The sequence below is a fragment of the Callorhinchus milii genome, unplaced genomic scaffold (assembly GCF_018977255.1).
Source record: "Callorhinchus milii isolate IMCB2004 unplaced genomic scaffold, IMCB_Cmil_1.0 Scaffold23, whole genome shotgun sequence".
Taxonomy (NCBI): Eukaryota; Metazoa; Chordata; class Chondrichthyes; order Chimaeriformes; family Callorhinchidae; genus Callorhinchus; species Callorhinchus milii.
The window spans coordinates 3,711,046-3,734,822 of record NW_024704764.1 but is presented as its reverse complement, the minus strand read 5'-3'; the positions used below and the strand labels follow the sequence as shown (position 1 = coordinate 3,734,822).

The 23,777-nt window shown below is 43.5% G+C and overlaps 1 protein-coding gene across 1 annotated transcript in view; it reads left to right on the top strand.

The window, feature by feature from the left end:
- LOC103189462 (collagen alpha-1(XVIII) chain) overlaps positions 1-23,777 on the top strand; it is a 68,504-nt gene that overhangs the window by 43,773 nt on the left and 954 nt on the right. Inside the window, exons 16-26 of the mRNA XM_007909874.2 lie at positions 3,508-3,552; positions 6,415-6,492; positions 11,333-11,404; positions 11,491-11,532; positions 11,988-12,027; positions 12,130-12,179; positions 15,207-15,335; positions 16,584-16,631; positions 17,296-17,358; positions 19,600-19,797; positions 22,027-22,142. Coding sequence (XP_007908065.2) covers positions 3,508-3,552; positions 6,415-6,492; positions 11,333-11,404; positions 11,491-11,532; positions 11,988-12,027; positions 12,130-12,179; positions 15,207-15,335; positions 16,584-16,631; positions 17,296-17,358; positions 19,600-19,797; positions 22,027-22,142 — 881 coding nt within the window. The remainder of the gene's footprint in view (positions 1-3,507; positions 3,553-6,414; positions 6,493-11,332; positions 11,405-11,490; positions 11,533-11,987; positions 12,028-12,129; positions 12,180-15,206; positions 15,336-16,583; positions 16,632-17,295; positions 17,359-19,599; positions 19,798-22,026; positions 22,143-23,777) is intronic.

Here is a 23,777-nt window from a genome sequence, read left to right as displayed (position 1 = left end):
CTTCTCTGCTCCAATGAGAATAATCCTCACCTCTCTAGTCTTTCCTCATAATCAAGGTCCCTCATTCCTGGTACCATTCTTGTAAATCTCCTCTGCACCTTTCCAATGCCTTAACATCCTTCCTGTAGTGTGGTGCCCAGAACTGGGCGCAATATTCTAACTGAGGCCTAACCAGTGTTTTATATAGGTTAATCATAACCTCCTGATTCTTGTACTCTATGTCCCTATTTATAAAGCCTAGTATCCCATATGCCTTATTTCCAGCTTTATCTACCTGTCCGGCCACCTTCAAGGATTCATTTATCTGCACCCCCAGGTCTCTCTGTTCTTTCACCCCCCTTAAGATTATATTACCTAACCTGTATTGCCTCCCCTCATTCTTTCTACCAAAATGCATCATCTGCCATGTGTCTGCCCATTTTACCATTCTGTCTGTGTTTTCCTGCAGTTGGCTCCTATCCTTCTCACAGTTTATTACCCTGCCAAACTTTGTGTCGTCCGCAAACTTGGAAATGGTACTTGCTATACCCAAGTCCAGATCATTTATGTATATTAAGAAGAGCAGTAGTCCTAATACCGATCCCTGGGGGACGCCACTGTACACTTCCCTCCAGTCAGAAAAGCAGCCGTTCACCACAACTCTCTGCTTTCTGTCTCCCAGCCAGTTCTGGATCTATGCTGCCACTGTTCCTTTTATACCATAGGCTTCTATATTTCTTACAAGTCTTTCATGTGGTACTTTGTCAAATGCCTTTTGAAAGTCCATATAAACTACATCAACTGCACTCCCTTTATCCCCTCTCCGTTACGTCATCGAAAAATTCTATTAGATTTGTTAGACAAGATTTGCCTTTAACAAATCCATGTTGGCTGTCCCTAATTAACCCATATTCTTCTAAGTGAAGATTTATTCTGTCCCGGATTATAGTCTCCAGGAGTTTCCCCACTACTGATGTTAGGCTGACTGGCCTGTAGTTCCCAGGTTTATCCTTGTGTCCCTTTTTGTACAGGGGAGTCACATTGGCCACTCTCTAGTCCTCTGGCACCACTCCTGTGTCCAACGAAGATTGAAAAATTGTAGCCAAAGCTTCCGCTATTTGTACCCGTGCCTCCCATAGTAATCTTGGTTGCATCCCGTCCGGACCGGGCGAGTTATCTACCTTCAGCGCAGTCAACCTTTTCAGCACTTCCTCTCTGTTTATACTTATCCTATCCATTTCCTCTATCCTCTCCTCCGATACTGCAGCATTTGGTGCACCCACTTCTTTTGTGAAGACAGATGCAAAGTACTCATTCAGCACATCAGCCATGCCCTCTGCCTTCACAATAAGATTTCCCCCTTGGTCCTTAATTGGCCCAACCCTATCTTTGACTAACCTTTTTTTTCTTGATATGCTTGTAAAATATTTTAGAATTCCCTTTAGTGTTACCCGCTAACCTTTTCTCGTATAATCTTTTTGCCCCTCTTATTTCCTTTTTCAAACCTCTTCTGCACTTCCTATATTCTATTTGGTTGTCTTCTGTATCTCGGGTTTGACATTTGACATACGCCTCCTTTTTCTGCTTCATTTTAGATACAATTACATTTGTTATCCAGGAAGGTTTGGAAGCCCTACTTTTCCCTTTTGTGGGAATGTATTTATTCTGTCCCCGAGCTATCTCATCCTTGAAGACACTGCTCTTTAGTTGTTTTTTGTTTTATCTGCCAATCTTTCTTTCCAGTCCACCTTGGCTAAGTCCCTTTTTAACTCACTGAAATTTGCCCTCTTCCAGTTGAATATCTTCAGCTTCGATGGTTCCTTGTCCCTTTCCATATGCACTATGAATCTAATGATGTTATGATCACTATTGCCCAGATGCTCTCCCACTGAAACCTGCTCCACTTGCCTTACTTCATTCTGGATTTAGATCTAGCACTTGTTGGACTGGAAACGTACTGATCAAGAAATTTGTCCTGTATGCATTTTAGGAATATTTCCTCCTCCTTGCCCTTTGCGCTGTTGTTTTGCCAGTCTATGTTGAGATAATTAAAGTCCCCCATTATCACGACTCTATTGGCCTTGCATCTGTCCGCGATCCACTTGCAGATCTGCTCATCTGTTTCCTTCCCACTATTTGGTGGTCTATAGTATACCCCTACCAGTGTAACAGCTCATTTTTTGTTCCTTAACTCTAACCAGATAGATTCCGTTTGGGGGCCCTCCAGCACCTCGACCCTTTCCACGGCTATAACCATATCCTTGATTAACATTGCCACACCCCCTCCTTTTTTTCCTTCCCTATCCCTCCTGAATACATTATAGCTCAGAATATTCAGCTCCCATTCCTGTCCTTGCTTGAGCCAAGTCTCTGTTACTGCTACTATATCGTATCCTCCTATGACTACTTGAGCCTGCAGCTCACCAATCTTGTTTGCTAAACTCTGTGCATTTAGGCACATGCACTCCAAGACCGACTTGACCTGTTCTGCACTTCCCCNTGTTTTTTTTCTCCATTTTCTAGCTCTCCGTTTTTTGCATTCCCTTCCCCCCTCAAAACTGGTTTAAACCTTCCCCAACAGCATTAGATAGCCTGTCTGCAAGCACATTCACCCCAGCCCTATTTAGGCGCAACCCATCCATATGATACAGGTCCCACCTGCCCCAGAACTGGTGCAATGATCCAGAAACCTGAGCCCTCTTTTCTGGACCATTTCTCCAGCCAAGCATTCATATGCTTGATCCTGCCATTCTGGTACTTATTTGCCCGAGGCACAGGGAGTAATCCAGAGATCGCCACTTTGGATGTTCGATTCTTTAGTATGTTCCCCAGCTTTTGACATTCACCCTGTAGCGTCTCAGTCCTTTTTTTACCCATATCATGGATCCCCACCGGGACCATCACTTCTGGATGTTCTCCTTCCCCCTGAAGAATTATATCCACCCTTTCTGCAATGTCTAAGACTGTTGCACCAGGGAGGCAACATACCATCCTTGACTCCCGTCTTCTGTTATAGAAACGTCGGTCTGTACCTCTCACTGTTGTATCCCCTATGACAACAGCATTGCTCCTGTTACCTATGTCCCCTGTTCCACCAATTGGTTTATACTGTCCTCCCTGGAGATATCCACACTCTCAATGTTCAGTACAGAGTACCGGTTTGAGAGTGCTACACTATTGGGGGCATCCTACCCAGCCCGTCCCTCTTCCTACCATGCCGGACAGTCACCCAGTCATTTTCTGTCTGAAACCTCGGTGTGTGGGGTGGGGTGACCACCTCTTGAGGTGTCTGGTCCATCAAATACTCACATCCGTTGATCAAGTTTGAAGCCCAAGGCTCCATCACCCCTCTCTTATGGGTGTTGAAGTACAGTTTCCTCTTGTATCTTACCCCAAAGTATTTGTGAGTATTGACCAACAATAACAAGGGAAATCCAGACTGATTCTGATGATCAACGATGTTTGGCATTGCAAGATAAATAATACAGTTCTAATATTGTTGGTAACTTTTTCTTTGTTTTGTAACAGAATCTATTCGTAACAAAAGGAGAAATTGGCCTCCCTGGCCGGTCGGTAAGCAATTCATTTCTGTACCATTAATGGTTTCAGTATTAATGGTGATATTGTGAGCTGAAAGTGTTACAGTAAAACTCGCATGAGTCTTATCTTTATAAATCATATAATTGCTTAAGTCATGCATGACCCATGCCCTGAAGTCCCATTCAGTTTCTTATCAAACACCACTTGAATTTCTTTTCACAAGTCGTATTTTATAAAGCAAATCATCTCCTAACTCGTAAAGCTATCACTGAATCTACTGATTGATTGAATCATGGGAAATGAAGTCCTGACCTATTGCTGCATGCGTACTTGCTGGCTGCATTGAATTGTGCATGCATAGCCTGGATTATTGATTAAATCAGGTTTTATACAATTTACGCAAGTTTGCCTGTAATTCATATTTCACGTAAATCATATTGACTGTTATGGTCCTGACTGATATGACTTAAAAATGGAGAAAGCAAAGTGAACACTTGGGGCATTCACAATCGAAATTAACCTGATGCTCCATGAGCTTCTCTTATGGTAATAGCTTTCCAGTATGAAGTATAGGTAAGTTTCATAGTACTGCTCCAAACATGATTCTTCCTCTCACTGAGGCTTTGACTAATAAGGGTAAAGATATGCCAGTCCTGCCAAGTTACCAACAGAGTACAGTCTACAGAGAAAGTTTCATAGTTTAACTGACAAGGTAAAGAAACAAACACTGGACAGTGTTTCAGCTCCAGCAGTACCCCAACCTACAAACTGGGGTCCCCAAGCCTCCTCTAGGCTCTTGACAAACTGTGCCTAATATTCTCTGGAATTAGTTAAGCAGGATGTGCACCCTCCTTCCGTTACAAACACAGAGATTGCCACATATAGGTGGCATGAATGGAACTCTGTTTTGTAATCTCTTAAATTTGGTGATGGTGTTGGATACACCTTTAAGAGAAAATGGATAATTAACAAAGTGCCAAAGAGAAGAAGGGCATGAAGTATAAAAAAGGACACTGGGAGTGGGAGAAAGGGTGTGTGATTGAGAGTGGTGAATTATTGAGTGCTTGGAAAGCCAAATAAAGAAGCTGCAAACAAACCTTTGGTCTGGATCAACTAATACTTACAATGGGTTTCAGCATATGTCAGACACCTGCTGAACAAAATAAATAATCAAAGTGTTACAAGCTGAGTTAGGAGTTCAAGGACCATCCTTACTACATACCAGCTAACGAATCTCATTGATGATTAGTTAATGCCTTGTTGTCTGGTTACTGAGGACTTGCCCAAAGCATATCTCCGAGGAGCCAATTGAATCCCAGAGATGCCCTACTACTTCCTGAAAGGACTGACTGAAACCTGAGTTCACTCTCCTGAGTTCAACATCTGGAGATCTCAGGGCCTGATGTAAAATTAATACACAATGATGATGCCAACAAATAATCCACCTGGTAAAATTATTCAACACATCAGTTATCTTCTTTGCAATTTATGATATTGATTTCCAAGCTCACACCGCTATATCCAGTGTATTGATCTGCAATTGGAGAATCGCTGGTATTGGTCTCCCCAAAGATTGCATCTGAATTAAGGATTAGGCTCCATATCCTGGATGTAATAGTGATGAGTAATAATCATAGTGATTTTACTCTCAAAGGCTATAATTTTCAGAAGTTAGAATAGAACCTTTATTCATCTTGGACCTTCTTTCCCTGTGGCGCTCCACCCACAGTGATGTCAATAGAGCTATCAAGCTAATAATCCGACTTCCTTATTCTCCTCAGCGTATCCCTTAGACTCACCAAACCTGTGCATTAGGTTTGATTGCCAGTGTTCATTCCTACCCCACATCCAGTCTCTGACCAGGACCCCTTTTCTCTACCTCTTCTACATCGCCCACTTCTGACCATTCATCACACCCAACACTACTAAAACCCTTAGCCATGCTTTTGGTACCTCCCACTTCAATTTTTCCAATGCCTTCCTCGACGGTCTCCCCAGTTCCAGCACTCATAAAATTCAAATGATTCAGAACACTGCTTCCCATGTTTTGACCCCCACCTCAGGCCCTGCACCTCCATTACCCCAGTCCTTGCCAGGCTCCACTGGCTCCCTATTGCAGAAAGGCTTGATTCGCACACATGTATACAAATCACTTCATGACTTGGCATCTCCCTACCTCTCCAACCTGCTGACAGGTGCCCCTCTACCCATCCCCTTTATGCAGCTGGCTCCAACCTTCTGCACGTCCCTCATCCCCTCCTGTCCACCATCAGTAGCCAAGTTTTCAGTCACTATGCCCTGCAACTCTGAAACTCTCTTGCCTCAATCCCTATACCTTACAACAACAAGATTCCATTTATAGAAGGCATTGGGGGATGGAGTTCCAGAGCCTAGGGGCTGAGAGACTGAAGGCCCGGCCACCGATGGTAGGATGGTTGGGGCGGGGGATGTGGAGCAGACTGGAGCCAGAGGAACGGAGGGTTCGGGCAGGTAGGTAAGGGGATAGTAGGTCGGAGAGGTAGGAGGGAGCAAGGCTGTGAATGGCCTTGTAGGTGAGGATGAGGATCTTGAATTCGAATTACCCACCCTTGCCCATCTTCAGAAAGCACCTGACGACCTTCCTCTTTGATCGTGCCTGCAGTCACCTCCTCTCTTTCTCCATCACTAGTTTAGCATTCCGAGACACTATATAGTGCACTGTGTAAATGCTATTTAATGCTAAAAATTATTTGATGTTGTACAATATGGGAATTAGGATGTGAAACTGCTGTTCTGCTAAAGTTGCATTGCTTGGGGTATACTTTGAGTTAGAGTCTATAAGTAGTATGTTCAGAAGTGTCAATAATTGAATTTGTCTATTTTAAAATATTCATTGTTTTTGTTTGTTTTTCCCAGGGGCGTCCTGGAATGAAAGGGGAAAAAGGGGAAAAGGGTGAAACAAATTCTATTCGAGAACATAAAGGACTCCATTGTGTAAGTCAATTTATGGACTAATCCCACCACTTTTAAGGATGTATCTAGATGTATTTAGCCCAAACTGTTCTTTATGGACTTTAAAAAGTTGTCTAAGAGTCAGCTGCTCCATCATTTTACCAACTCATTGACTGACTGATATGCAATTTAACACCATTTTATCTTTCACCATATTGCTTGATACCCCTGCCTACCAAATACTCATCTATCTCCCTCTTAAATATTTCAATTGACTCAACATCTACAACCTTTTCAGGTAGTTAATTCCATATTTCTACAGCATTGGGTGGAAAACATGTTTTCTGGTGTTTTCAGCAACTTGATAACCTAGATATTGGCCATTTTTATTCCTGGAAATGAAAGTGCTCCAAGAAGCTAGCATTAAAAGTCTATATAAATGCCAGTTATTCTAGTTATTAAAATGGCTTACTTCCAGGTCATCCAGTTCCCACCAACATCATTTCCTATGTGATGGTGACCTGATAACCTAGAAGTTGATCATACCACATGTGCAATCAATAGGGTCTATTGTAACTATTTTAACTAACTAATATTGTAACTAACCAGGTCTACTATAATTTAATTTGCACTGTAAAGAAATGCATTATAATGGGGTAGCACTGTGCTTGCATTTGATGAATCTGCTGGTTCGACACATTGGACTGCGCCATCCTCCTCTACCGCCTCTTCTCGCTCATCCACCTTAGTGGGACCGCACTCGCAGGGTTCAAGTCTTACTTAACCAACCACCTCCATTTCACCTCGGCAAATAGTTTCTCCTCCCACCCTCACCCAGACACCTACGGCGTACCCCAGGGCTCCATCCTTGGCCTCTTCTTTTCCTTATCTATGTGCTCCCTCTGGGTGATGTCATCCGCAGTCACGGGATAAACTTCCACATGTATGCGGATGACACACAAATCTACATTGCCTCCTCGAGTATCGACTCCAGGTCCCCCGATGTTCTATCAGCTTGTCTGGCAGACATCAGGCCCTGGATGAGTGTAAACTTCCTGCAGCTGAATGTGGACAAGACGGAAGCCATACTTCTTGGCTCCCATCAAAGTCTTCACTCCTGCAGATCTGGACTCTCCCTCAGATTCACTGACCCGGTGCGCAATCTAGGCATCCAGGTCGACCCCCAGCTGTCCTTCCTCCCCCACATCCGGTCCCTGACCAGGACCGCCTTCTTTCACCTCCGCCACATTGCCCGCCTCCGGCCGTACCTTACCCAAAACACAGCCAAAACTCTTGTGCTTGCGCTTGTCACCTCCCGCCTGGATTACCCTTAACGCACTCCTCGTCGGTCTTCACAGCTCCACTATTCAAAAGATCAGCTCATTCAGACTCTGCCGCCCCCACACTGACTCCATACCCACATCTCACCAGTTCTGGCCCAGGCTCCAGTGGCTCCGCATCACCGAGTATATCGATTTCAAGATCCTCGCACTCGTGGTTACATCCTTTCACTCCCTGGCACCTCCCTACTTCTTCGACCTTCTCACTCCCAATCCACATTCAGCACCTCCGCTCGACTGGCACCGGCCTCCTGCACGACCCTCCCACCCTCTGCCCCACCATCAGAGGTCGCTCTTTCAGCCACTACCCCCGAAACTCTGGAGCACTCTCCCTCAATCCCCCTTCTCTCCCCTTTTTCAAGTCCTACCTAAAACCTTCCTCTTCGACCATGCTTACAGCCACCTCGACCCCCATCCAGCTCCCCCCACCCCGGCTCGGAGTCAGGCTCTGCTACTGTTAAGCGTTCTGAGATTAGCTACCCTGCATGGAGGCCGCTACTTGTTGTGTTGCAACTTGTTGTGTTGCAACTTGTTGTGTTGAATCATATCCGGGGGGGACCCGAGGGAGGGGTGAGGGAGCTGTGGGGGGTGTCAGAGCCAGGGGAGGTGAAGAAGAGGTGGGGGAGGGGGAAGATGACTGAAAGCATGGTCAAACAGTTAGGTTTTGATGTGTCTTGAAGGAGGGGGTGGATGGAGTGAGTTAGGGAGTCTCTAGGAATGGAGTTCCAGAGAATGGGGGCAAAATAGCGATGATGGGGCAGATGGAGTGGGGGGACATGTAGCGAGGCAGCGTTTGGGAACGGCCAGGTCAGGAGGTTGCAGAGCTGCGGAGGAGGGTCGGGGGAGGCCTTGAAGGAGTTTCTCAGTGGGGAAAGAGGGAGCATTCGGTGAGGAAACTGCACGGCACATCACTCAGTGTCTGCCCCCTAGCAGCCATGGGAGGCTCCAATCGTTAGTTCTGACAGTGAACCATGAAACACTGCCCTCACTCCCCCACATCTCTGCTCTCTCACTCTCCGCTCTCATTCTATTTCTGATACCATTTTTTTTCATACACGCTTTCAATGATGCTCTCTCTTCCCCTCCCACCTCTTTCTCTCCTCTCTATCAATCACTCCTTATCCCCAGCAGCCCCCCCACCCCACTCAATCACAATTTCTCTCTCTCTCTCTCTCTCTCTCTCAATCACTCTCTCTCCCCCCCTTTCTTTCAATCTGACGCGTGGCTCCCTATCTGGCAGCGAGAACAGCTGCTCTCCCTGCCGTACGTCCAGGGTTGCTCACTATCTGGCAGCATCAGGGGTTGTGGGTTGGGAGGACACATGGTTGGTAAGCGTTTGCCTTCCCCTTAGCTCCAAAGGAACTTCCTGACAGACTGCAGCAGCAGGCTGATTTATTTCTCACTCCCCGAGCAGTGAGCTGCTGTAATGAGAGGACGGTTCACTGGTGGGGAGGGAGCAGGCGGCCCAAAATTGGAAACAGTTCACAGATTAAACTTATCCCCTAGGCCGGATGGGATCACCATCTGGCAATTAGACCACCCTGATGCAGGCATCTAACAAACAAAAAAACGAGTAATGATTAATCACTTATGCAAAATTTGGACGTGTGAGGAATTATCGTGAGCACGAAGAGAGAGCTCCCTGCTGTTCAACCAATAGTGAAAGGGGATCTTTAACTTCTACATGAATCAAAGCTGGTAGATGTGTCGTCCACATGATAGTTGTTGACTGACCACAGTCTTGACTAATTGGCTTCTTATATACAAAGCAACAACTGTATAACATGACGAAGTCCCAGATCCTGCAATAGAGTGGGACAAAGTTATTCTGGAGTCCTGTAGCTCAGTGACCTTGCAAGTGAGAGACCTGGGTTTGATTCCCAGCCGGGCGAAATGTTGGGCAAGTTACCTTATCCACCCACATGCCTATGTTTACTGAGTAATAACTAGGAACCCAGTTGTTAGTCGATTGGTGGATCGCTTTTCCAGAGATAATAATTCCTTCAATAAAATCATAATTTAGTCACTCAATCTATAACTCTTTGTGGGACACTGCTGTGCGCAATTGGCTGCTATGTTTGACCTACAAGATATACAGTCAATTCACTTTACAGTATAGTCTGTGAAGCGCTTTGAGACGTCTGGAATTTATAAGGTGCTATATCAAATATAAGGATTGTTATTATTTTTATTATTATTATTCTAATCCATGGGCACTGGAAATCCCTAGGTATCCACCTCCCTCCTGAATCCAACCCCCAGCTCGAGTCCAAACCCTTGCCGGTCCAGTGCCTTGGAACGATCTCCAGTAGTGAAAGGCAGAATTCAGACACAATGGCTGGGCAAATTACAACAATAACAAAATTACATTTGTAAAGTGCCTTTCACATTGGGAGGATGTCCCAAAGTGCTGAACAAACAGTGTTGCGGACCCGAGCTTGGGGTCGGGATCGGGGTGGGTGGAGGGCAGGGTGGGGACAGAGGGTGATCGAAGGCCCAGTCAAAGAGGAGGTTCTTGAGATGGGTCTTGAAGGAGGCAAGGGAGGAGGTGAGGTGAAGGGACTGCAGGGTGGAGTTCCAGAGGGTGGGGGTAGAGTGGCAGAAGGCCTGTTCACCAATGATGGGGCTGGTGAGGCAGACGATGTGAAGCAGGCCGTAGCCTGCTGAGCGGAGGTAGGGGTTTAAGAAGTTGCAAAGGTAGGGTGGAGCAAGGCCATGGAGGGCTTTGAAGGTGAGGACCAGGATCTTGAACTGTATCATCTGTGCGATGGGAAGCCAGTGGAGTCGAACGAGGATGGGGGTGATAGGGTCACAGAGCCTGGTGCGGGAGAGGACATGGTCTGCAGAGTTCTGGATGATCTGCAGCCTGTGGAGGGAGGAGTTGGGGAGGCCGACAAGCAGGGAGTTTGTATAGTCAAGCCTGGATGTTCTGAATGCGTGTGTGAGGGTCTGTGGTGTGAGACAATGGCGGAGCCGGGAGATGTTGCAGAGATGGGGGAAGGCAGAGCGGTTCATGGCATGGATGTGGGGTAGAAAGGATAGTTGAGGGTCAAACGAGATGCCAAGGTTCCGGCCAGGCTTGGTAAGGTGGAGTGAGCAACCATGGATGGTGATGCTGTCAGTGCCTCAGGTGTGGAGGCGCTGACGGGGGGTAATCAGGAGAGCCTGAAGAAAGTTAGATCTTATCCAGGACTTGATGTCTGACAGACATTCTGTGAGGACAGCAGTGGGTCCTCGAGACAAGGCTGGAGGCAGAGAGGCAGACTTGGGTGTCATCCTCATACATATGGAAGTTGACCCCATGTCTGCAGATGATGTCACCAAGAGGAGCTTATAAATATTGTAGAGAAGGGGACCCAGGTCAGAGCCCTCAGGAGTATTGCACGAGACGGTGCGGGGGCTAGAGGAGAAACCGTTTGTGGAGATGAATAGGAGACGGTGAGAGACAAGCAGCCTTGTATCAATGTACTTTATGTGACATTTCCCACCTCCCTATTAATTAATTCAGATTATTTTTTCTTTTATTCAATGTTACATTTCAGGGTGTTGCGGGTCTGCCTGGGCTCCCAGGACCCCCAGGACCCCCAGGAGTGCCAGGGATCGTTTACTATAATGTAAGAACTCCTATTTGTGCAATTTATAAATTATTTTTAAAAAAATCATGTTTCTTTTCTGTTAATTGTTTTGTGTTTCTTTGTAGAGAGTTTTCCCTGTTCCTCAAAGACCTCACTGCAAAACCCCTGTGAGTAACATAGTCAATATTTAATTGAAATGATGTCAGCCACATAGTGGCACCCGCCTCCCAACCGTTGTCCTCTCCCCCATCCCCGGGCCCCCCGAGTGCCTCGCCAGGCCCCCCGAGTGCCTCACTGGGCCCCCCGAGTGCCTCAGCATGTTCCATAGTTTGTTGGCTGTCAGTGACCAAGTATATTGACTTTGACTCTGTTTGAATCGCATGAGCAGGAGAGCTTGTTTGCTATCTTCTGTTCACTGGATTGAAATAATTACAAGGCCGGTTCCGGCATTTACCCGCATTTTTCGGCGCTAAAAAAAGATTTTGCCCACAAAAGCCAGTAAATGCCAAAAGACATTGCCAGGAGTTCCGGCTCGCCAGACCAAATCAACTCCCCTAATTAGTCTGAAAAGCTTTTAGTGTATTCTCATCAGTTTTATTAATCAATGTGTTTCTGCCATTAGGTGAAGCATGAAAACTACCGTGACCTTCATCGTAAACCAGGTATTTTTACTCTGAGCATCAGTCACAAATTGCAACACACTTAAAAAACAGTATTGTTGTTTATTATTAACGCACATTTCTGGTCTTTGTTTTTTTTTGCAGACATTCACAGCAATAAAATCAATGACAATCTCTTAGGCAGCAATGTAAAGGTAAGGAAGGAAAATTATCCAAACCGGCCTCTTGTAATGTGATCTTCAGTTATACTTTCAAATAACAATCAAAGGTTAGTGAATGTATTAAGTAGAAAGGGTTTAACAGTCAAAAATAAAAATCTAATAGGAAGAAGTAGCTATTACTTTAATTCAACATTGATTTTACAGATGGGCTATTAAATGTTATAAACCCTAGAAATCCCAACTGTATTCACGTAATATTTCCCTGTACAAATACTGTCCAGGTGAAAATCTCTTCAGTGTAACACATTGAGCGTTCTGTGTGATAAATTGTGCACTTGATAGGGTCTCTGTGTAATGCATTGATTGTACAACGAACCAGAGTAGTCACTGGGTGTTTTGTTGCTTTATTAAACACTAGCTGTACTCGTTACAGGCACCAGGAAACAGCCTGTCATGATCTATATTGTTTTTCCCCTTTAGAATTTTAAAGACAGCAATCATGTCATCCCTCAATCTTCTCTTTTCCAGCGTGAACATACCCAATTCACTTAGTCACTCCTCATAGTCCAGTCCTTCCATTCCCTCAATCATTTTGGTTACCCTCCTAGACTTCTTCTAGATTTCTCCAATATCTTTTTTGCACTGCGGCAACCAGAACTGTACACAGTATCCAAGTAAGGTCTCACCAATGATTTGTTCAATGGCAGGATTACCCCACTATTTCTGCTTGTTATTGATCATTTGATACATCCCAAAATCTGGTTTGCCTTTACTCACTGCCTAGAGCATTGTTGGGAGAGCATCAATTTATTGTCAATCAGAACCCCCAGGTCCTTTTCATTTTCCACACATATTATTTTCTTTCCGTTCAAATAATAGTCCCAACATTTCTCCACATTGAATTTCATTTGCCACGGATCTGCCCAATTCCCAAGTATGCTCAAATCCTCCTGTAGCCTCTCTTATTCAGCTTTGCAATCTACCTCCTTTATTAGCTTGGTGTCATCTGCAAACTTAACCACTGTGCTTGCGACTTCTAGTTCCAGATCACTTATAAAAATATTAAACAAAAGAGGTCCCAAAACAGACCCTTGTGGAACTCCAATGGTAACATTTTCCCACTCTGATGACATTCCCTGTGCCACCACCCTCTGGGTTCCCTCTGGTCAACCATTTGCGTATCCATTGTGATATACATCCACTGATTCCCGCTTTCTTTACTTTCAGTACCAGCCTCGCAAGGGGGACTGTATCAAAGGCCTTACTGAAATGATAATAATAATCCTTGCATTTCATATCGCGCTTTTCATGTCTTCTAAACATTTCAAAGTGCTTCACAGAATATACTGTAAAGTGAATTGACTGTATATTTTGTGGCAAAATGCAGCAGGCAATTGCACACAGCAGTGTCCCACAAACAGTCGTGGATTGCGTGACCAAATTATTATTGTTTTTTTTCTCTCGGGGGATTATTATCAGACGTGTGGATTAAGGAAACTTGCCCAAGATTTTGCCCTGCTGGGAATCAAACCCAGATCTCTTGCTTGCTCTAACCATTGAGCTACAAGACTTACATTATACAACATCCACAGCCTTACCCTTATTTACACTTTATTACTCCCTTGTCACATCATCAAAGAAAACCAATAAATTAGATTGGGAAGAACCCATGAACCCCTTCATGAACCCATATTGGCTCTCATTTATGATTTTATTTCTGTCCAAATGCTCCATGATATTATCCTTAATAAGAGTGTCCATAATTTTACCTACAATGGACGTCAAACTTACTGGTCTGTAGTTTCCTGAGTCACTTTCGTTACCTTTCCTAAAAAGAGGAGTAATATCTGCCTTTCTCCAGCCCCCTGGCACCTCTCCAGTATTCAGTGATTTTTGAAAGATTTGTACCAGCATTTCTGCGACTTCCTCCCTTAGTTCCTTAAGGATCCTCGGATGCAAATTATCCAGCCCTTGAGATTTATTTACCTTTACCACACCTGTTTGGCAACCTGTTTGGCAACCATACTGGTAGTGATATGCATAGTGTCACAACTTTTCTCTGCAACATCCTTGAGTTCTCTTTCCAGATCAGATAGGTTACCCATCTCCTCTTTGGTAAAGACTGATACAAAAAACTTATATAGCACTTTGCAGCCTGTGCAGCATTATTTGTCATGTTGTCTCCCGAACCCACCTTTCGTGGCCCTATTCCATTGCTTGTTTTTCTTCTACTCTTAATGTAACTGAAAACCTTTTTGTTATTATCCCTTACATCTCTTGCCATGTTCGATTCAAAGCTTTCCTTTGCCATTCTGATGCCTTTTTNGCAATCCTGGCATTCCTTCCATAGTGAGTCTGACTTACTTCTGTACCATTTTCCTTCATGGCCTTAAATGCTTTTTTGTTTCCTCTTTATGATTTACTTTGTATCTCCGTCCAACCAGGCAGGAGTGCCTTTAAGCTTGGTACCTTTGCTTTGCGTGGGTACGCATTGTTCCATTGCCTTCATAATCATCTCCTTATAGAAACTGCATAGGTCCTCCACTCCCATTGCCATATTTAAGCCTCACGGCTTAAGTAAAGCATTTTTTAATATAGCTCATCAATGACAGGAGATCCCTGAAAAAATATGTCTCATTCATGACCTTCCTGATGAGATATAAATCATGTCTCTACATCAATTGGTTATTGCATTCTTGGCAGACAGCCACACAGACATTTTGTCTTTACTAATATAGATAGATTATGCTGGGCAGCATCAGTTGATTATGTATGCCATATTCATCCCCCAAGCCTGTTTGCTATCTACCTCAGGTTTATGGTTACTATCATGAATTAAGGAACTAGTGAACCTCAGAGACCAGAATGCCTGTGTTCATGGAGTTTTCAGTTTAACCCTATTTCATTGACGCAAACATTGCAATCTATCTATTTCCTTCTCACACTCCATTGAACATAATGCTGACTCTGTTGTCAGAAAACCAGCTCAGTTGCAGAACACTAGAAAATTGATCTGAATTATTGATGTTTTTGTGTTTTTCAAAACAAAATATGAAATAGAGCCATGTATTTAAGAATGTGGATCTCATGCTAAAAGCCACCCAAATGATACCTGAAGGCTCACTGGTCTACGTGACTGAAGAAAGTAAAGTCTTTGTTCGATTGCAATATGGCTGGAACAAACTTTGTGTGAGTATATGTTTGTTTATATGATCCAACTTTCACATGTATTAATGTTGTCATGTGACATAGAGCGTCAGCCTGGCTCTCACTGGCACCTCGGTGCTTGCACTCTCACTTCTGAGTCTGAAGATTGTGGGTTCAAGTCCCACGTCGGGACTTCAACTCACATAATCTAAGCTGACGCTCCAATGCAGGTTTTGGGGATGTTTCATTGTTGCAGATGCCGTCCTTCAGATGAGACATTAAACCGAGGTCCTGTCTGCCTGTTCAGGAGGATGTTAAAGATCCTGTGGCACTATTTAAATTTCTCCCGGTGTCATGGCTAAAAATCCTGCAAAATAAAATTGGTCATTTGTTTCACAGCTGTTTTTGTGGGGCATTGATGTATGCACTCCACTTCACAATAGGAGCACTGTGAAGCTCTTTGGGACAATCCTCCTGACATGAAAGTCATTACCAAATGCAAGGATTATTAATATTTACATTAAAATATATTGCATCTGCATCCTTGAAATAACTCATAGAAATAAAAATCCTCACAGCTACGAAGCACAAGGCAACAGATGAAAACTGGTACCCAAGAGAAATGAATGATGAAGATCCATAGTAATTTTTATAAAGAACAAAATGGGCTCTTTCCTCCTCTTGCTCTTACTCACCTCCTCCCAAGGTTAGGGTTTCCATCTTGATTTCTATTCAGTGGCTCTGCTGATGTGCGTGAACATACATTATCTATAATGAATAATTAATATTTATTATAGATATTGTTTAAAGAGAGTACTTTAGTCTCAGACTGGAGCCCCTGAAAACAATCCACATTTAGAGTTGGGGAGGACAGATCTGAAAAGAATGATTACTGCCCTGCCCCCATAACAGAAAATAGAGTGTTTGATATACTGGCACTTCAACAGAATGGAGGGTAATATCTTAAGAATGACCAACAATTTTATCTTATTAATTAATCTTCTACAAGAGTTTAATAAAAATGTATAGCATTATCACTGTAGACTTTTAAATATATTCTGTTGAAATTTTGTTATAAAATAAATGTTATGAAATAAAACTTATGATTGCGAATCTGAAATCACGTGAGAAATAAAAGGCAATCAAGCTTTATTATCATAGTTCAACATCATATGAACCACAATCACTTAGTGTAATATTGATCTGTTGGATATTTCATTCCACAAGGAATATAGCAACTCAGTTATTTTTAAACATTCTTCGTGAATGCATTTCTATTTTCCCTGACAGGTGGATGAGTTCCTTGCTGGTATACCAGCTGATGACCCCACAGTATCAGTAAGTAAGCACTTTGAGACGCTGGTCATGTTTCTATTTACATCAAGTAGAGGCTGATGATAGAGTCAAGGATTCTTTAATCCACGAATGAGTCATGTGCCAGTTTCTTCAAGTGAATTGGAATCAAGACTCTGTAATTCTGATTTCTTTCCAGTATATGGAGGAACCTTTTAAACAGTTTTGACCATTTTTTTTCTTTCATAAATACCATGTTTTTTTAGAAAGAAAGACCATTTTTAGCATGTGTCCTCCTAATTCAGGGTGCAAAATTATGGATCCAAACCACTCCATTGTAATGGGTTGCCCTGTATTCTGTTCTCTGTTATTATGATACTGGGTAGTTGAAGCATATATGGGTAATGGCAATCAAAGCATCATAAACCATCTGCTTATTCACAGAATATAATCTCTTTCTACTTAAATAAATAAAAGGTCCAGTGTCGCTACAGAGAAGAGTACTCAGTGTAGAGTAGTGTAGCGTACCCATGGATGATCAGCCTGTTGCTGATGGTGTGCCTCATTGGATGTTGATGTCTGATAAGCAATTGCAGTTGTTAGACTGAGAGTATCCTGCAAAATCAGACATTCATGTTAATAGTTGCAATTACAGAAATAAATGACATGGTAATGAACATTTTTAACTAGTCTATCTGCACCCAACTAGGGTGAAGCAAAAAAAGATCCTCCAAAGCTTGAACATAGAAACCTGATTCACCATAGAAGAAGGGTAAGTCTTAAACTCATTTGTTGAGTCAGAAGGTTGTGGGTTCAAGCTCCCTGTTGGGACATTCTAGGCTGGCACTCTAATTGAAGGTTAAACCGGGTTCCCATTTGTGCCTTTTTAGATGGACGTTAAAGATTCCATGGCAATATTCAAAATGAGAAGGAAGCTTCACATACACAGGTCTTTGAAGGTGGCAGGACAGGTTGATAGAGCTGTAAAAAATGCACATGGGATCCTTGGCTTCATAAATGGAGGGATAGAGTACAAAAGCGAGGAAGTTCTGCTAACCCTTTAAAAGTCATTGATTAGGCCTCAGCTGGAGTACTGTATCTAATTCTGGGCACCACATTTGAGGAGAGATATCGATAACAAGGTATGGCATCCAAACTTCCCTGGATGAATAAGGAAATTGGGATTAAAATAAAACAGAAAAAGGAGGCTTATGATAAATGTCAGGTCCAAAATCAGAAGATAATCAAATAGAACATAGAAAGTACAGAGAAATGAAAAAGGAAATAAAAGGGGCACAAAGATTGTATGAGAAAAGAATAGCATACAAGGGAACCCTAAGGTATTTTATAAGCATATAAAGAATAGAAGGTTAGTCAAAGGTAGGGTGGGTCCAAGTAGGGACCAAAGAGGAAATCTTCTTGTGGAGGCAAAGAGCATGGCTGACAGACTGAATGAGTACTTTGCATCTGTCTTCACAAAAGAAGAGGATGCAGCCAATACCACAGTATCAAAGGAGAGGATAGAGAAATTGGATAAGATAAGAATAAACCGAGAGGAGGTACTGAAAAGGTTGTCGGTGCTCAAGATAGATAAGTCACCTGGTCCAGATGGGATGTATCCTAGGTTACTGAGGGAAGTAAGGGTGGAAATAACGGAGGCTCTGTCCACAATCTTTCAATCTTCCTTTGACACTGGGGTGATGCCAGAGGACTGGAGTGTTGCAAAAGTTACTCCCCTGTACAAAAAGGGGCAGGAAGGTAAACCCAGGAACTCCAGGCCAGTTAGCCTAACGTCAGTAGTGGGGAAACTTCTAGAGACTATAACCTGGGACAAAATAAATTTTAAATTAGAAAAATATGGGTTAATAAAGGACAGCCAACATGGGTTTGTTAACATGTCCAACAAACCTGATAAGAGTTTTTTGATGAAGTAACAGAGAGGATGATGAAGGTAGTTCAGTTGATGAAGTTTATATGAATTTTGAAAAGACGTTTGATAAAGTGCCACATAAGAGACTTGTAAGCAAAATAGAAGCCCAGGGTATTAAAGGGACAGTGGCAGCGTCGATACAGAACGGGCTGGGAGACAGAAAGCAGAGAGAGTAGTGCTGAGCAGTTGTTTTTCTGACTGGAAGGAAGAGTGCAGTGGTGCCCCCCAGGGGTCAGTATTGGGATCACTGCTGTTTTTGATCTATATAAGTGACCTGGACTTGGGTATAGGGAGGACAATTTTCAAGTTTGCAGATATTACTAAGCTGGAAAAGTAGTAAACAGTGAGGAGGACAGTAACAGACTGCAAATGGACATAGACAGACTGGTAACATGGCAGACACGTGGCAGATGAAGTTTAATGTGGATAAATGCAAAGCGATGCATTTTGGGAGAAGAATGAGGAGAGGCAATATAAGCTGATGGTACTTTAGGGAATACCATCTAGCTTATATTGCCTCTCCTCATTCTTTACACTTTAGGAAAGATGTCAAGCTATTGGAGAGGGTGCAAAGGAGATTGACCAGGATGGTACCAGGAATGAGGGACTTCAGTTATCAGGAGCGGCGAGAGAAGCCGGGATTATTCTCCTTGGAGCAGAGAAGGTTAAGAGGAGACTTAATAGAAGTTTTCAAAATGATGAGGGGATTCGATAGTGTGAACAAGGAGAAACTATTTCCACTGGCGGGTGGGTCAGTAACCCGAGGACACCAATTTAAAATAGTTGTTAAAAGAAACAGAGGGGAGGTGAGGAGAAATGTTTTCACACAGCGAGTTGTTAGAATCTGGAATGCTTTGCCTGAAAGGCTGGGGGAAACAGCTTTTAAGAGAGAAGTAGATAATTATTTGGGGAGGACAAGTTTGCAGGGCTAGGGGGAGAGAGCAGGGAGTGGGATTGATTTGGAAGCTCTTTTCAAAGAGCCGGCATAGACATGGTGAGCTAAATGGCCTCCTTCTGTGCTGTATGATTCTATGATTCTATATGTGATGTATAGCCTAATTGTGATGCTTTCTTTTCCTCTAGCTTCACTTAGTGGCTCTGAATACCCCAATGAAGGGTAAAATGGCTGGAATCCGCAGTGCTGATTTGCAGTGTTTCCAGCAGGCTCAGGAAGCCGGACTTCTGGGAACATTTCGTGCATTCCTCACTTCTAGCAACCAAGACCTTATTTCTGTTGTGAGAAGGGCGGACAGAGCATCTGTGCCAATTGTTAATCTGAAGGCAAGTATTGTTTAGTTAACCCTAACCCTAAGAACATTTTTGTGAGAATCTTTACACAGTGGAGCATTGTATAAGGTGTTGTTGTGGTCCATGATATCCATAAAAATTTCAAATTGTGCCTTTCACAGCGCCTTTCATATTGGGAGGACATCTGAAAGTACGTCACCAGATACACTGTAAAGTGTAATGACTGTATTTTGTGGTCAAACAGATGGCTGACTTCTGGGTCATCAGGTCACTGCTTTCATCACTTCCTGGACATTGCACTTTGATTCAGGTGGAATATAAACACCTGCACAGATTAGTTGTGCCGAATGGCTTGTTTCCATGCTGTACAATCTATGTTCCTGGATGACACTGGAAGTGACAAAGATGACAATCGGAATGTGGACGTTTTTAGCATGGGAACCAAACTGGCCAGCTGTGCACATTTGTGTTATAAACAAAGCAGCGCTAATAACAAAATACATAATAAGAATAAAGCAACACAAATTTTATATAGCGGATTACAGTTGGGAGGACAAACCTGCATTGTAGAAATGACTGACAAACCTCTCTCTTTGACTGCATCTTTGGTCAACTCCCTTCTCCGATCTCTGAGATGCTACCCTGGTGAAGGACACTATATAACTGCAAGTTGTTATTGTTGTTGTTCTACTGTTCGTACTTCCTACCTTACTCAGGCTTCCACTTATCTCAGTAAAGTACTTTCACCCTATGTCAGGGTGGTCCAACTGGTGACTTTGGGATCCCAGAGAGTGCGTTGGGGTAACTGCTGGAGTCTAACCAGCTAAAACCGTATAGCTTGCTATTCATGTCATTGTGAGAGAGGGGCGGAGAGAGAGAGTGAGAGAAAGGGGAGAATAGGGGGAGAGGGGAGAGAGAGTGTGTGTGAACAAGGGGAGAGAGGAAGTGAGTGAGAGAGTAATTGTGAAAAGGAGAGAGTGTGTGTGAGAGTGCGTGAATGTATGGGAGAGAGTGATCGAGAGAGAAGGGGAGAGGCGTGCATGAGAGAGGAGGAGAGAGAGCGAGGGAAAGGAATGAGAGAGGGAAAGGGATGAGAGAGAGAGAGAGAGAGAGAGTATGTGCGAGAGTGTGTAAGAGAGAGGAAAGAGAGTGATTCAGAGAGAAAGGAGGGAGAGTGAGAGGGGAGAGAGTAATTAGAGAGAGTAATTAGAGAGATTAATTGAGAGAGAGGGGGAAAGAGAGTGTGTGAGAGGAGAGTGAGTGAGAGAGAAGGGAGAATGAGAGAGAGAGCATGAGGGTGATGGGGAGAGAAACGGAAGAGGGAGGGAGCAAGAGGGAGGGAGCAGAGAGAGAGGAGGGAAGTGAGGGCAGCATTTTGTAAGTCACTATCGGAGCTTCCCTTGGCCGCTGTGGGGGGTGGATGGGCAAGAACAGACACGGAACCCCGTGCCATGCAGTTTCCTCACTGCAAGTTCTCTCTTGCCCCAGTGAAAAACTCCTCTACGACCTTCATCCACCCTCTCCACATTACCTCTGCAACCTCACAACCCGGCCGTTCCCTTTGCCCAGCAAACACTGCCTTGCTTCATGTCTCTCACCCCATCTGCACCATCATCGCCATTTTGCCCCCGCTCTCTGGAACTTAATTCCCAGAGTCTCCCCAACTCGCTCCATCCCTCCCCTCTTTCAAGGTATATCTAGACCTAACTCTTTGACTGCACTTTTTGGTCACCTTTCCACTCCCCATCCCACCTCCCTCAGCTGCCACCCCCAGCTCAGGTGGCCTGCCAACAGTGTTGAACACTTTAAGACATCCTTCCATTGTGAAAAAGTTGCTGTACATGTTATGTTATCTTTCTGGAAGGAAAACCCTAAAATATTGCTTATGCAACCCGTGGTGTTTCTGAAATTCAACCATCAGCAGCCAAAAAGTTGGACTCCCCACTCCCCCTGCCGCCCGGCCTATATGAAAAAACCAATATAAATGCAGCTTGTTGTTGTAGTAATTATTAAGTAGGATTTAAATATTCCCTGTTCACCACCATATATGCTTAGCTTGAATTATTCAAATTGTTGGGGATGCAGATAGCTTGTTTTTTTCCGTACCAGACTGTGAAGTTGCACTTATTTCAAGTCTTACAAGATGTTTCTTTCCCAGTATTAATATTGGAGTGTTAGACTGCACAAAATTTACCAATAAAAGAGTTGAAAAGATGTCAAACCTTTCAGCTTTTGATTAAACTGTTACTGTATTTCTTGCAGGGTGATGTACTCTTTCTCAATTGGAACAGTCTCTTCAGTGGCTCTGGTGGATATTTGAAACCCAAAACACCTATTTATTCCTTCAATGGCCACAATGTCATGACTGACCCCTTATGGTGAGTGTAATATGTTAGACCATAGAAATCAGCCCATATAAATATAAGTCCTCTAACAATGTTATAGAGGGTCCAGTCGTGTGTGTTATGGGTACATGGGTATTAGCATTGTGTATGGCGGGGGAACTGCTTCTGCAGTGTATGGTGAGAGGAAGACAATCCACTGACCCCATTGCTGTTTCCTTTTAGTGATGAACTAGTTGTAGAAGAAATAGTAGCTGTACTGAAGCAATCAAATGTTCAGTGAGTTTCTCACTCATCTGATGGCCTTTGAGACCATATGAGATCTTCACAGTTTCACTACAAATTCTTCTTGTAGATTGCTTAAGCTACTCCAAACGAGCAAACGAACAAACCTTAATCAACCAACAGGCTTTAAGGTTTTTCTCTCTTTTATTATAATGTTTATTTTACCTAAGATGATATCCTTGTCCAAAATCACAATTATTATTACCAAAGTCCAAGAGATTTTATTCTCCCTTCACTTCTATATGGACCACTGATCCTCCATTTAGTGTTTCACGTGGATTTTGTTATTACAATACAATTTACATTCATACAGTGCCTTTAATGTCAGGGGGATTCCTCAAAGTGCTTAACAATGCTGCTGGGCACTCAAACTGGGGATGGAGGCCAAAGGGGGTGGGGAGAGGAAAAGATAACTGGAAGTACAGTCAAAGAGATGCATCTTGAAAAGGTATTTATTCATCATTGAGGGATTGTAACAATTGAATAACGCTTTTTTTGCTCACCCCAACCAATTTTTTTCATGAAGGCCTCTATTTCTTACTGGGATACAGTTCTATGGGCAGTTTTCTGATACATGTGCCAACCAACCCTGAGAGGCTAATGACTTATAACCAAGCCTTTTCCTGGCACTAACAAGTGTGCCCTTAAAAGTCACTTGATGGCAACTAGGACCAGCAGTTCTTTTCTTCCTCTCTAACCCCAAGTCCTGTCTTGTGATTTATGAGACTGTTGTTTTATATGGAGTCCTGTAGCTCAGTGGTTAGAGCACCTGCCTCACAAGCGAGAGACCTGAGTTCGATTCCCAGCACGGTGAAACCTTGGGCAAGTTTCCTTACTCCACACGCCTAATAATAATCCCTCAAGAAAAAAAAACAATAATAAGATTCAAGACTGAGATAGATAGATTTCTTATTGCAAAAGGTTTTAAGTGATATGGGGATAACAGGGTTAGGTTATTAGCTGGAGTTAGATTAGAAGATCAGCCATGATTGAATGGCGGGGTAGGCTCGAAGGGCCGAATGGCCTACTCCTGCTCCTACATGTTATGTTATAAATTGGTCACTTCAATCCACGACTGTTTGTGGGACACTGCTGTGCGCAATTGGCTACCAGGTTTTGCCCACAAATCTACAGTAAATGAGGTGTCCCTACCAGGAAAAAACTTTTCTTGTTGGTTGACAGCCTTTAATCATCTGTGATCCTTGAGTTGGCTGTCTATAAATGATGATAAATATCTCCCTCTCTAGCAATGTTTGTGAGGTTATTGGTTAGAGCACTCGCCTCGCAAGCGAGAGAATCTGGGTTTGATTCCCAGGCAGGGCGAAACATTTCTTTACTCCACACACCTGTTTGCCAAGCACTAAGTAGGAACCCAGTTGTTAGTTG